We start from the raw sequence: 14,412 nt of genomic DNA on the forward strand, positions 1-14,412 counted from the left end.
GGCCATATTGAAGAATGTGCTTACTGTACTGTTTCATTAAACTGCTGTGTTATCGGGTAATTGTTTAAACATAATGCCATAGCACTATCAAAAGGAAAGGTGAACTAATGGCATTTGCAAATGTCAGGGATTATCTTAACACTTTTATTATAGTTTATGAAAAAGTAGGTTCAGGGCATTTCATGGCAATTATTTCTACAGAAATTGGTTATTTAAATAAATTGCTAATTATCTGAAGATGACAGTATTGAAAATGCTACTAATGAGTTGTTTAATAAGTGTAGCTTGTGGTGGCCACCTACAGGTTGAAAACAGAAAGAACATATAGACTAATTATGCCTAGATATCACATATGAATGCCATATATTTTTCCCTCTAGTAACAAATTCAAGGAAACTTATCTCTTCATGCCATCTTTTGAGTCTTGGAAGGTGTAGTTAGTTTCTAAGTTTTTCATAGATTATGGTTTTGTTCTAAATCAACTTTCATTTTGCTTCCATAATTATCTTTGTCCTATAATTCCTAGATACAATTATCATTATAATTGATTAACCAAACTAGGTTACTTTTAGAGTGAAAGAGGATGCTGTTTATAATTACATCATGTGATTATAAATAAATATAGGTGTGATAAACTGGAACTCTCCTGGGCAAACCAGGTCATATGGTCTCTCTAGTTATACCAATTACTAACTACTATCGTTTCTATCTAGTTACTAGCCAACAATTAATATAATGCCAGTATTCTTGGTTTTCTCATACGTGGACAACATATCTTTATTATTTATAAAAATTATTAACTCCTCTCTCTATAACTTAATCAATATGCAAACAATTAAAATAGGGAAGAAATATAGTATTGTGGTTAAGAGCATGGTATTAGGAGTCAGGTAGACCTAGATTCAAATACTGGACCCACACTGTCTAACTGAGTGATCTTGAGGGTGAGATATTTATTTCTTATGATCTCATTTACATATCTAAAAATATGAGGACAAAAAAATACCTAAAGTAATGTCACTGAGACAATGCATGAAAAAACACTTAGGAAAACACCTGGCAATTAGAAAGCACTCAAAAGAGGAGTCTCTATAATGAATGTATTGCATGTTAAAATTTCACTTTAACTCATACTTAATCCTTTTATCAGTTAACTTCATCACTGGTATCTACTGGGAAACCACAGAGCATATAAAATTGCTCCTTAAAATACCATGACAAACTTCATATTATCCTGTAATTTTGAATTGGAAGAGATCATCTAATCCAATATTTTCTATTGTACAGAGGTCTTTTTTATTGTATCCTACCTGCCACTACCTGCCAAATATCCATTTAGGTTTAAGGGATATGGGCATCCAAATGTAGCTACTTCTGTTGCTGAATTTACAACAAATTAATGATAAAAATAACAATAAGAAAACCAGTAGTGTGTGCTTAACCATTTCTTCTAGTTATCTTTTGAGGAAAACATAAATGAAGCCTTTCTTTATGGTTATCCCTTAAATATTTGAAGACAACTATTGGGATTACATTCAGTCATTTTATATACACACACATATTATTTTTAAAAATTGTTATTTCAAAATCAATCTTATTGCACCATAACAGTGGAATTAACTGTACATAATAAACTATTTATATATAATATATGTATATTATATATACATATATATATACATATGCATTTTAAGTTATGGGGAATAAAGTTTATTTTGGCAGATAATGTTAAAATTAAAGTTTCATACACTAGTAACATAACTCAACATCCTTAATTTGATATGTGTGAAACACTTTCTTGCTTTTCTGTGCTCTTCTAAATCACCATATCCTAAACTACTTCAGAAAACTGACATACTGAAATTACTGGTTTTGCTTACCCTTTGATTCCAAACAAAACTTTTCATAGGCTTTTTCCATCTCTGGGTCCATCCCGTTATGTGTGTGTATGTGTATATGTGTGTGTAGCAGGGCGGGGAGAATGAGAGGAAGAGAGAGAGAGAGAGATCATTCTATTCACCCTGTTTTGGATATATTCTAAATTTGTTAATATTTTACTTAAAATATTGGATATAGAACCAAATGTGCTCTTCTGAGTGTACAGAGGGTAGAATCATTGCACATCCCATATATAAATGTTTCACAGCACAGAATCTGAAAATGCCTATTCCTGTATTGTTTTAGAAGCATTATAAAAAATAGTCACTTTTCATTGCAGAAGTGAATCATAAACACTTTCTTAACTAAAAGAATTAAATAATATGGACGTATAGATATCAAACTTGAAAGTGCCTCTTCAACCTGTTCCCCAGAAATAACTATTAGCAGTTTAAAACTCAACATTCTATGCATTTACATGACCACATACTAAATGTAATCATACATTTTTTACCTAAAATGGGACTACACCCTATGTGTTATTCTGCTACTTGTCATTTAACACATAACATCATATCCTAGAGATATTTCCACGTCAGTTTTAAAGGTTTCCTGTGATATCATACATACATGGATGAACTATAATTTATTTACTAGCATAACTGCTAGTGATTATTTAGGTTGTTTTCACTGTTTTGCTATAAGAAACAATATTTCAAGGAACATCTTTGTACATGTAACTTTATGTCTATGCACTAATGGATTAGATTTCTCAAAATAGAGTTTCTAGATAAGACATATACATTTAGATATTGCAATTGCATTATAAATCTAATAAAGAGTTATTCACACAAATATATGCATTTACAATCATAGACTCAAACTATAATTTTTAGAAATGAAATGACTTAGGATCTCCAAATTTAATATCTAGGAGATTAATTAACACCCCTTAAGTATTAAGTGTTTATCCTCACATGTTTATAGTGAATGCTTATTTTTCTGATCAATTTTCTCTGGCTTTGATAGTAATATTAGCTTATATATACTATGAACCAGGCCCTGTGCCGAGTGCTTTCCACAAATTGTATCATGTAATAGTCCCCAAGTTACTATGATATTATTGTTCTTGATGTCCCTGTTTCACAGATAGGGAAAACTGATGTTCTAGGAAGCTAACTAAGGAGCTTGCTCAGAGTCACAATTGTGTAAAGTAATAGAGCAAAGACTTACACCTAATTGGTTGGACTTTAGAACCTGTGCTCTGAGCGTTAGACCACAGACGATACTGATACTGGTTTTCTTAGGCAAAGACAACGTGCAAGTGATCCTCGTCATCATTGCTGCACTGTCGTTTCTCAGTAGCAGCTGAAAAGTATGGACTCTGATAGTCACAGAGACTTGGTGTTTAAACTGTGGCATAAAACACGTTTTATTCAGCTTGAACTTCCATTTCTTCACATACGAAACAGAGATGATAGCATGTACCTGCACAGCACTCTAAGGGTTAAATCACATACTGTATGAAGCCCCAGTCTCCGTGTCAGGCTATGGAAATCACTCCAAGAACAGATGCTCAGAAAGGAAAATGGCCCCTTCTCTGGTAAATAGTATTAATTCTATTGCTTTGAAATAAAATGCCTGGCACATGCTAGGTACCAAATTATTGAATATGAATTGACTATGAATATATTGAATATGTTATGAAGCAGATAAACAGCTATAAAGATATGAAGACTCAGAAAAAATATCTTGAAATATTCAACAAAAATTAAAACATTTTCATAAGAAAATTTTTAGCTTTTTCAGTAAACCTAAAATAACAATGTAAAATAATTGGTTTTTTTTCTCCCATTTCTCCTCTTTAGATTTCATATCTCTTGATATAACCCTGTATCCTTGTAGTACTTCAGTTTCTAGTTGAATTATGGTAATTTTCTCAGGGAACTTTAATCCATGTGTAAAGATGTATTTTTAAATAGCTGTGCTTTACATATTTATCAGTATGTTAAGTTCATTAATATTTTAAAGTTGTTTTAAAGGATAAATTTTTGGTGCTTGATTTATGTTTATTTTATAAAAATCAATCTCTCAACTCCTAAATCCTTGAAATTCTTGATTTGCTAATATTTTCTTTCTTCTGGGTGATGTTAAAACTGTTAACAATTAGACAGTCAAAGTTCAATTTCTAAGGAATTTGTTATCCACTTAATTCATTATATTTTAATTAATGTAAGCAAATTAAAACTACATTTTCTTTTTGTATACACAGTGAGCATGAGTGAGTATTATAACCCAATTCTGTTTTATTGCCAGCTAGAGCCATTATCAGGGAGTTTATTGTGGACTTAGCTTTAACAATTAACTCTGTAACAGTAGCTGTCTTAGGAGTCAAATGATTAAGGAAAAAACAAACAGAATTAAACTCAATTATTCAAAATTTCAGTTATCCAAAATTAGCATATGTTCCACACTATCTTGCCCATTAAAAATGTCTTTTCTCTTCAAGGATTTAGTCATGCTAAGTAAAGCTCTGCCTCCTTCTCACCAATAAACTCAACTTCTGATGTTGTCATTAAAAGTCTTGCATATTGATTTAGTGCATGGACCTTTTGATTCTCAAAATAAAATCTTAAATATATGGATGTCTGCCTTTGAGATTTTTAGCTTTGGAGTCAGTTAATCCTACCAACATTATGACACCACTAAATGAAAGGTGCTGGAGAGGGGAAAAGGGAGAGGGAGATGTGTAGTTCTTCTAAGGGAGCAGAGGTTATAAAGTTTCATCATCCTAGGCATCATGATCTTGTCTCCAATAAAAAAAAAAAAAGGTTTCTTTGCATTACTAAGCACACAGCAACAGCATAAAAGGCACAAAGTAAACTAAATAAATGCTCCCTCTGAAATCAATTGTCCTCCTAGGTAGTACAGGTTATAATAGCAAACATCTGTATAATCTTTATTATGTGCTAGCCCTTTATATATATTAAATAATTTAATCCTCAAAACAGCTCTATGAAGTTGTATAATTTTATTATTTTATAGATGAAAAGATTAAGAAATTTTCACAAGATTACAGAGCTTGTAAATAGTGGAGCTAGAATTTGAACCTAAGCAGTTGGCCCTGTTGTCTCTCTGATGTAACTAATTCATCCTCAAATTCCCTTCTTTCTAGAATTTATATTAATAGTAATTATAAAATATATGATGTTTAAATGAATGTGGAGTTTTCCTAATGGGATGTGTACAGAATGAATAACTGAACTCATATTATTTACCTTGAAACTACCTCCTAAGATCATTGAGACTGGTGTTTTGGGTATCCACCCTGGGTGACAATATGGTTACAACATAAACTGATTAGCTGAGATTGTCTTTTAAGCTTCTCCAATTCAGTTACAATTACCTCTTTTTTAAAAGAAGGCACAGGTGCTTAATATTTCTTGAATAGACAGATGAACAGATGAATGGATAAATGAGGCCTGAGTAAGGAACCTAAGTCATAATACATTAATTCTTACTTGCATATCAATATGTAATACTACTACTAACGGTAGCATTTTTGAAATTGCAATTAAAGTATTTTCTTAAGAAAAAAAAATCATCAAATTCAGATTGGTTACCTTTGAATTCAACATCTCTGGCTTACTGAAATGTTCTTCTAGATCATGAATCAATCAAATGTAATGTGAAGTTTATCAAAGATCTATGAATTCAACATACTGATTTGCATTTTAGGATGTGACTATATGGAGGGCCTAGATTGATTAGATACCAAAAGTTCATTCTAGTCCCCCAGGTTTTCCGCTAGGGGGAAAAAAGTTTAGTACAAATCAGGACTCTTCACAGCAATGTTGGAACTCAAAGGTCTAGTTCACTTTTTGTTTGTTTGAACCTGCAGCTTGTTTCAAAATGTGGGGATTCAGAATGGCTGACTTTCATTGGCACCTCCCACACTGTTGAAACAGAAAGGCTTGATCTAATTAATTTCCCATCAGCTTCATCTGGTTACCCCATGTAGATGAAGGCTTAATTTAAATTGCACGTTGCCTATTAATTAATTTAAGCTTATAGGATTTCATTTTTTTGATTTAAACCTTGTTGTTTCCTTTAGGATGGAGTCCACTTTTAATTCCTTGAGCTTCTCAACTGGCTTCTTTCTCCCTGGTCTTTGGTCTAAAATCATTAATTACTGTAGCAGTGACAAAGTTTTAAAAATTCTTATCTCAATAACTGTGATTCTGGAAATCTGTATGCATTTTAATTAACATATGTACAATCTCGTATGGTATTGATATATGTATTTCTTTCACACCAAAAGTTTTATTTTTATATTGAATCTATTATTTTTTCATTTCTGTCACTTTAAAACTAAAAAGAAATTTCTGTATAACAATTTAGAAAGATCCTTTTACATACCTTCAGTTTCCTTCCAAAAACCTTTCATGGCGAATAAAAGTCATTTTTAAAATCTATTCCCCATAAAAATGCTGAGAACAGGTAGCTTATATTTCATACTAAATCAATTGAGTTATAAAGAAAACCAATCAAATGGAATTTATAATGGAAATTAAAACTGAATTTACTATTACCCAGCAACAGAAGGATCCATTTCTTCATTTTTGGATCCCATTTCCTCAGAGAACATAATTACTCTTAATTTTAGAAAAGATACCTTTATTAGTTTGAAAGGTTTTCGTGTTCATTAGGTAAATTAGAAAAGTTTTAAAAAAGAAGAAAAACATCAAATAGAAAATGTCTTGTTGACCTAATTGAACATCTTCAAATGCCACTGAGCATTTGCTGATGTTTTTTAACACCTGTGTAATAATGTTGCCCTTTAAATGTAACTGGTTAAATTTTCAAAGCTGTGTTCTGGGATTTTGCCATTTGATGTCCATTAATATCAATTGGAATATGTGGCCAAATCCCTGTGTACCACTTTGAAATTTTACCCCTTAATGTTAATGATAGTCTTCTAACAGTGCAGTTAGAAATAAATTATTTATCTGCTTAGCAAAAATTTCCTTTACTCTCCAGGGTCAACTAAATAAGAAAAAAAAAGAATCCCAGTATTTCTTTATTACTTCAAAGTAGCATGTGTGTAAAGGAGCCATCAACTTAGCATATATGGAACGTATCAGTTATATTATGCCAAGATAGCTGTATGTCTGTCTAAAAGGTTTATTTAAGTTACAACTTCCCTTAAAAATGCTTTCCTCTAACTTTTACTCTTGAATTTCTTTTTAGTATAGCTAAAGATAGGTTTCTATAAATATGTGTGTGTGTATTCTTTCCATGCATTCTCCTGTCCACTATGTTAATCTTTTTTATGGTTAAAACATATAGACTAAGAAGAAGTCACTGATAAATATTTTGAAATAGAAATAGAATCTTGACGTTCAGTTTCTAATTTGCCCTAACTTACTACCTTGTATTTAAATGTCAGTTATGGAATCCTGAAATGTCAGTATTGAATATTCTTGACTAAGAAACTCCACTATCTAGAGGAAGATTTTTTAGGTGTGGGAGCGCCAAGGAGACATTTCCACAAACATTTTTGGTGTTGAGTGCTAAAGCATTAGTTACACATAAATTTAGTTTCATCTGAAATGAACAGGATAAAAAGAAAACCACCGATTTTAATGAAAGCTCTTTGTGCTTCCTTAATAGGAGCACTAATGAATACATATTGAGAATGCTGGTAAGGATGCTTGTGGTGGTGGAGGAGATGCCAAAGTACTCACCACATGAGGCTTATTTTACCCTTTGCTTGTTTTGTTGTTTGTGGAGCCCTTATTTGAGGCAATGCCACATTGTTGCACAAAAGGAACTATTTTTACTTCAGAAAATGCCTTTAAAGGACCATTGACTTATGAGTGTACATCAGAAATATCAAATTATATTACTATGTTATGAGAGCATTAATTTACTCCCGATTGGGTTAACCCTTGAGAGTCTAAGCAGCCTTATACAGTGTAATCATGTAAAAAATGACCTCAGAGTGTTCTGTCCATCCATACAACCTTTATTACAATTAGCAAATAATGTATTGGTAATGTTTGGTTAAATAATGTATACAAACTCAAACACATACTCTAATTACTGAATTCTAGTAAATTCTCTTTAACTTGATTAAAATTTTCTAATGTATGAAAAATTAGATTAGGCTCACTATATTTGAGTAAAATCACTATCAGATTTTGGGAAATACATGTAAAATGAAATATGGAATCTGCAAGTTCATCAGCACCTTGCTTGTTTTTGCAGTATCTCTATTCACACCAGCTGCTTTATACTTCGCGGAAACATAACAGAGCTGTATGTCTATTTATGCACTGTATGTGATTGTTTTTCTTTTACAAAATCTGCTATTCCTTGTTCTTTTTAAAACAGATGCTCAAGTGTTCCATACCATCTTTTACACATTACTGTATATCAAATTGTGATATGTATGTATTTTATGTGAGAGTTCTAGAGTTGTTATACCCACTTGCATAACATGCCTGCATGCAATAATAGCATCAAAGTCCTTAAAGTAAGTACACATCCATTTACAAATTAACATACTTTCAAACATAGCAATGCTTGTATCTTACATACGTATATATCTTAAGTAGAGATAAAATTGAATTTTGTCTAGTACAACACTGGCATCACATGATAGTTATTATAAGGCAATATGCTCAAGTGGTCAATATACTAACCATTGATCATCCTCATTTTCTGTAGGCACAGCCATCAGACCTATTGCTTTGAGAGCTGTGACCACCATTGCTCACGCTTTGCCTGGATTTCCCATTTTGGCCACTGGTGGAATTGACTCAGCTGAAAGTGGTCTTCAGTTTCTCCACAGTGGTGCTTCGGTCCTCCAGGTAGTACTTGTGTTTGTCTGTCCCTTCACAAAACTCCGTCTAACAAATAAAGTGAAAATTATGTGACAACAAGTATGTTCTTGTCACATAGGGTCTCTTGAGAAAGAGGCCTTGCAGGATCAAAAGGGTGGCACTCATTAAATTTCTATTATGAGTTGAGAACAAACCGGAGGTTCATTTCCTGTCCTTTTGAGGGCTTACAAACCCTCTATTTTTTTTTTTAACGTATTTGTTCACCTGTATGTTTCTAAAATAAATGAGATCACGTTCCAAAATGCATACTGTACTACTGGATAAAAACCAAATATATGAGGAACTCTGGGTAAAAGTAAAATCTTGATTGAAAAATAAAAGAAGTCAAGGGCAAGGCCAATACACAAAATCTATGCCATATGGTACTGGAGGCATTAACAAACTTGACTCTGAACTTCCTGGTAGCCAAAGCAAAGAAATCACAGCTTTCAAAATATAGAAATAAATTGGTTGTTTACCTTCTTGTGGTACAAAGCTGAGGGAAAATCATCCATTGTCTTCATAAAGTGATACTTTGAGATGTAGTACATCATACTCTTATTAGCCCTCTACAAATAACTTAGAAATTACTAAATTGTTTATTATTTATACACTTGCTTTTTATATTATAATGTTATTCAGCATAGATGCAGTACAGTGCCTCAGCACTTTATAGCATAGGCATTTCTCTCAGGGACCAGATATGCAGGTTTGGATGGTCTGACATGACCCAGGTAGAATTTTTCATATGAGGACTAGACTGTGACCGCTGAGGTAAATCCCACTTTAATACGGCTGCTTACTACCTAACACTGATGGTAACTGGGGAGCAGAGTCTGTAGCATCACTTATATTCTGTGGCAAGAAAGTGGAGTGCAGTGTCTTGTGTTGCCAATTTAACAATCGGAATTAACATCCTGTTATGAAATATAAATTGGAAATAACATATATCAAAATGCTAATGGAGGAGGACTTCTGCTTCCAGGAAGATGGAGTAGGTGTACTTTTCCCTATGCTTCTGAGTAAGTACAATTAAAAACCTTTATATATCTAGAACGAACATAAAGAGACTCTGAAAGGTGGGGAGAAGGCAGCCTGGCTAGGAATCTCAGGGCCCAAGGCACAACACAGTGGAGAATTTCCTGGGTTTTCTTTTTGCCTCATATATCCCAGACTTGGAGCCAAAGAAGCCAGCAACCCAGAAACAACAGGTGCAGACAAAAAAACCCGTACTCTTTCTAGCCAGAGAACCAGGAAAGGGCAGCCTAGTGAGACAGAAAACTTTTAGACCATAACTGTTCTTCTCTAGCCAAACACCACAGCTAAAAACTGCAGCGCCACACCTGTCCACACAAGCAAAGGACAAGCACGGGTCTTATACTTCCAGCCTCAGGAGGCTGTAACAAGGCACCCAGCATCTCTCCTGGGCTATAATGAGCTCCCATATGTAGGAGGCATGGACTTCCACCCCACTGACAGTAATGAGGTGTCCCTTCTCCTTCCCCCCTGGGGTCTTGTCAGAGGAAGTCTAATGGAGAGTCAGGACTTTCATCACCACCCAGCGGTAACAAGGCCATTCTGTCCGCCCCATCACAGCCCCCTGGTGTCAGATGAGGCCTAGACGGGAGCCAGAACTCCTGTCTTCTCTTGGCAGTAACAAGGAGTTATGTCCCTCAGGTGTCAAAGGAGGACAAGTAAGGCATCTGGACAGTAATGAGGCAGCATCCTTGCCCTCCTCTGCCAGAATGGTATCCAAAAAAGCCAGCTAAAACAAAAGGTTTAAATAAGATGAAGAGTCCCTTAGCATAATACCCCCAAATGTCAGTGTTTCAATTGAAAATCACTCATCATACCAAGACCCAGGAAGACCTCAAGCTGAATGGTAAAAGACAATTAATAGATGCCAATACCAAGATAGCAATAACAGAGATTTAGAATGATCTGATGAAGATTTTTAAAGCAGACATCATAAAGTTGCTCTGAGAAACAATTACAAACAGGCTTGAAGCAAATGGAAAATATGGAAAGTCTCAAAAAAGACATAGATATAAAGAACCAAATGGAAATTTCAGTACTGAAAAATATAATAACAAATACAAAACTCAGTTGATGGGCTCAATGAAAGAATGGGGAGGACAAAGAAATAATCAGTAAACTAGAAGATAGAGCAGTAGAAATTAACCAATCTGAAAAACAGGGAGAAAAAAGACTGAAAGGAAAAAAATGAACAGAGTCTCAGGGAACTGTGGGAGTGTAACAAAAGTTGTAATATTCATGTTATCAGAGTGCCAGAGGAGAGGTCAAAGATGGAGGGGATGAAAAATAAATAATGGAGACATGGGTTCGAGCCCTGGTCTGGGAAGATCCCACATGCCGCGGAGCAACTAGGCCCGTGAGCCACAACTACTGAGCCTGCACGTCTGGAGCCTGTGCTCCGCAACAAGAGAAGCCGCGATAGTGAGAGGCCCGCACACCGTGATGAAGAGTGGCCCCCGCTTGCCACAACTAGGGAAAGCCCTCGCACAGAAATGAAGACCCAACACAGCCAAAAATAAATAAATAAATAAATAAATAAATTATTTTAAAAAAGAAATAATGTCTGAAAACTCCCCAAGTTTTGTAAGAGGCATAAACCTACAAGATTCAAGAAGCTGAATGCATCTCAAACGTGAGAGATACAAAGAAACCCATACCAAAACACATCATCATCAAACTTCTGAAAACTAAAGACAAAAAAGGCCCTTGAAAGCAAGAAAGAAAATGACATCTTACCTATAAGGAGCAAACAATTATAATGACAATAGATTTCTCATCATCAGAAACCGTCAAGTCCAGAAAGTGAGACAAAATTTTTCAACTGTTGAAAGAAAAGAACTATCAACCCATAATCCTATTTCCTTCAAGAAGGAAAGATAAAACAAGACATTCTTAACTCAAGAAATACTAAGAATTTATTTCCAGGAAGCATAACTAAAAGAATGACTGAAGGAATTTCCTTAAGAAGAAGGGAAATGATAAAAGAAGGGACTTGTGGGCATCAGAAATGAAGGGAGAATACAGAGCAGTATCTTCAAGAAGAATCTGGAAGATAATGGATGTCTAGGCTTGAATATCACCTGAATTTATTTTCATGAACATGGAGGAATACATGAACTCAAGGATAAAAATGCATTATGAGTGGGTTCCAGAAAGGACTCCTGCTCATTTCCAGACGTGTGAGCTTGGGCAAGTCACACATGAGGGGTGGAAATTGTTGACTGTCTACCATGTGCTGATTCTAGCTACTGCTAGATGATACAGTATTTCCATGCCTACCTGAAAGTGAAATCATTTTATACTTCTTTGACATCATCTGAGGCTTGGAGGATGAAAGTAGTGTAGCCAAAGCCACATGACTAGTGCTAAAGCCAGAACTAAAACATTGAGTTTCTCGACTGCAAAGCCAAAGCTCTTCCAACTGGTCATACCACCTACCCCCCTCCCAGAACCTCTAAGGTGGAGTAGCAGTAATAGGCAGATCTTCCCCATCTACTCAAAGCTTCCATGTTCAGGCTACAAGTTGATTCTTAGAGTAAGGATTCAAAGAAGAGAAGAAATGTGGGAACATAGAAAAATAAATAACATGATATGTTCCAAACACAGATGTGCACTCAGTTTATGGACCCTGGTATATAAATATATAGAGTACTTTGTGTCTTCATACAAACATGTGGTGAAATAATCACTCAGATTGCAGTTTCTGCTTGGGCTCATCTTGGATCAAGAAGCAGAGACTCACTCAAACTACTTGAAGAAAATGAAGCCTCTTGTATTCTATATGTGAGTGGAGACGGGAACTGCAAGAACCAATGGGACAGTTCTGGGCAGAGACCTTTTCCATCTCTTTTGTGAGCCATGTGATTTCTCCCTCAAAGGAATCTATAGCTCTGTTCAGTCCTTTGTCTCCAGGACTTACTCCTTGTTCCTGCCTCCTCTGAACTTCCGCCTAGCCCATGCTTGTCATGGACCCATTCCACATGGTGGTCTTTCAGCTCCACCTTCTACATGAAATACCTCACCAGCTTCGTATCTGTTGGCTCAGATTTTCAAAAGAGGAAATCTGTTTGGCTCAAGGTATCTTTTCATGCCAGGCCTCATCATAGAACACTGGTCACCTCATGTATTGACCAGGGTATAGGAAAAACACATTAAATATTTGTTGAATGAATTTTTTAAATGAGTATGCTTGAGTTGTCATTTTTTTAAACCAGATGATGAAGAGGGGATGAGAAGGTCAACATGGTATTAAAAAGTGGCTGCCAAAGCACTGCCCCTTCAGCTCTGGCTAGGAATGGCCCGGAAACTTTCCAGCCATGGAAAATATTGACTCCCAATTGATGTTGTTAAAAAGGTAAATTTCCACACATAGGCTTTTACTGATATAAAATTACAGATTATGTATCAATTATGTGTCATTAGCTTTAGTCACGTTTTAATTCAGCCAGAAAATATTTTTAAACCAATTTTCTCTAAAGTATGAACTAAAATCAGTATTAAGATATATTTAGGACAGTTATGAGTGGGAAAATCCTTGAATATACAATTTTGGCTTGGCATTTGAATGGGGTGGAGAATGTATAATATTTCTATCTCTCTTCCATTGTAACTGAATTTTACCCTGTTCCACTCCCTAGTCCTGGGTTAATCTAAGCTTTCATTTTCTATACTTCTGGGATGCTGAATATTATTAGAGAAATTCAGGTAACTTTGCCAATTGGATTTACTCCAAATTCACAGTGTTTAATGTCAGCTGGGCCTTGGTGTGCTAGTAAGTATCAGTTTTTATTCATCTTTTAAAAAAAATTTCCCATCAAATTCCCTCTGGCAGTTGGTTCAGATCTTTTTTGTACACCTCCCTCCATCATCACCCTCCCATTTCTCTGTTGCCATTTGTTCACTGGTGCTTACTGCCCACCTCATGCCCCTTCTCTGGTTCTACAATATTTCCCTTGAAGAGCTCATCTACTTACATATCTTAAGGTGGAATACTATCAAATCTATCTTTCTGTTTCTACTCAGATGTAAAGTATGTACTGACAAGATGCATTTTTTTACAAGACATAATCAGACAGATGATAATGTATTTAAATAGTGTGATGGTGCTGATATACTGGAGTTTAGAAAGAGAAGTAATAAACACAGAAATAGTGATATAAATTAAACATTTTGATTCTGATTTTCTTGATGCACATATATAAACTATGTAGGTAGGCGAGTGTACTACTGGAATAAGGATTTATTCTCAAAGTAGCAACTTCAAATTCAATTTTTAAGTGAAATTAATAACCATGACCTTCTATGTGACTTTAGAAAAAGTACTGACATTTCAAAAATGGAAAGCTAAAATTTTTTTCATAAGTTTGATAAGTGGGATAGAACATTCTTTTCTTGTTAATCAGTATGCATCACAGAGAAGCATTCATTCATTCATTCAGTAAATATTTATTGAGAATCTACATGCCTAGCACTATTCTAGGAATTTGGAATACATACTTCTGTGAGTAGAACAGACAAAAGTCCATTACCTCATGGGGCTTACATTCTAGTGAGGACAAAGATATAATATAATAAATATGAAACATAAGTATATTATCTGGTATGTAAGATG

The 14,412-nt window shown here is 34.6% G+C and overlaps 1 protein-coding gene across 2 annotated transcripts in view; it reads left to right on the plus strand.

The window, feature by feature from the left end:
• DPYD (dihydropyrimidine dehydrogenase) overlaps positions 1 to 14,412 on the plus strand; it is an 807,615-nt gene that overhangs the window by 656,159 nt on the left and 137,044 nt on the right. For both annotated transcript variants that reach the window (XM_082476697.1, XM_082476698.1), the window contains exon 19: positions 8,611 to 8,753. In XM_082476697.1, coding sequence (XP_082332823.1) covers positions 8,611 to 8,753 — 143 coding nt within the window. The remainder of the gene's footprint in view (positions 1 to 8,610; positions 8,754 to 14,412) is intronic.

The sequence above is a fragment of the Balaenoptera physalus genome, assembly GCF_965194825.1.
Source record: "Balaenoptera physalus genome assembly, chromosome: 1".
Lineage (NCBI taxonomy): Eukaryota > Metazoa > Chordata > Mammalia > Artiodactyla > Balaenopteridae > Balaenoptera > Balaenoptera physalus.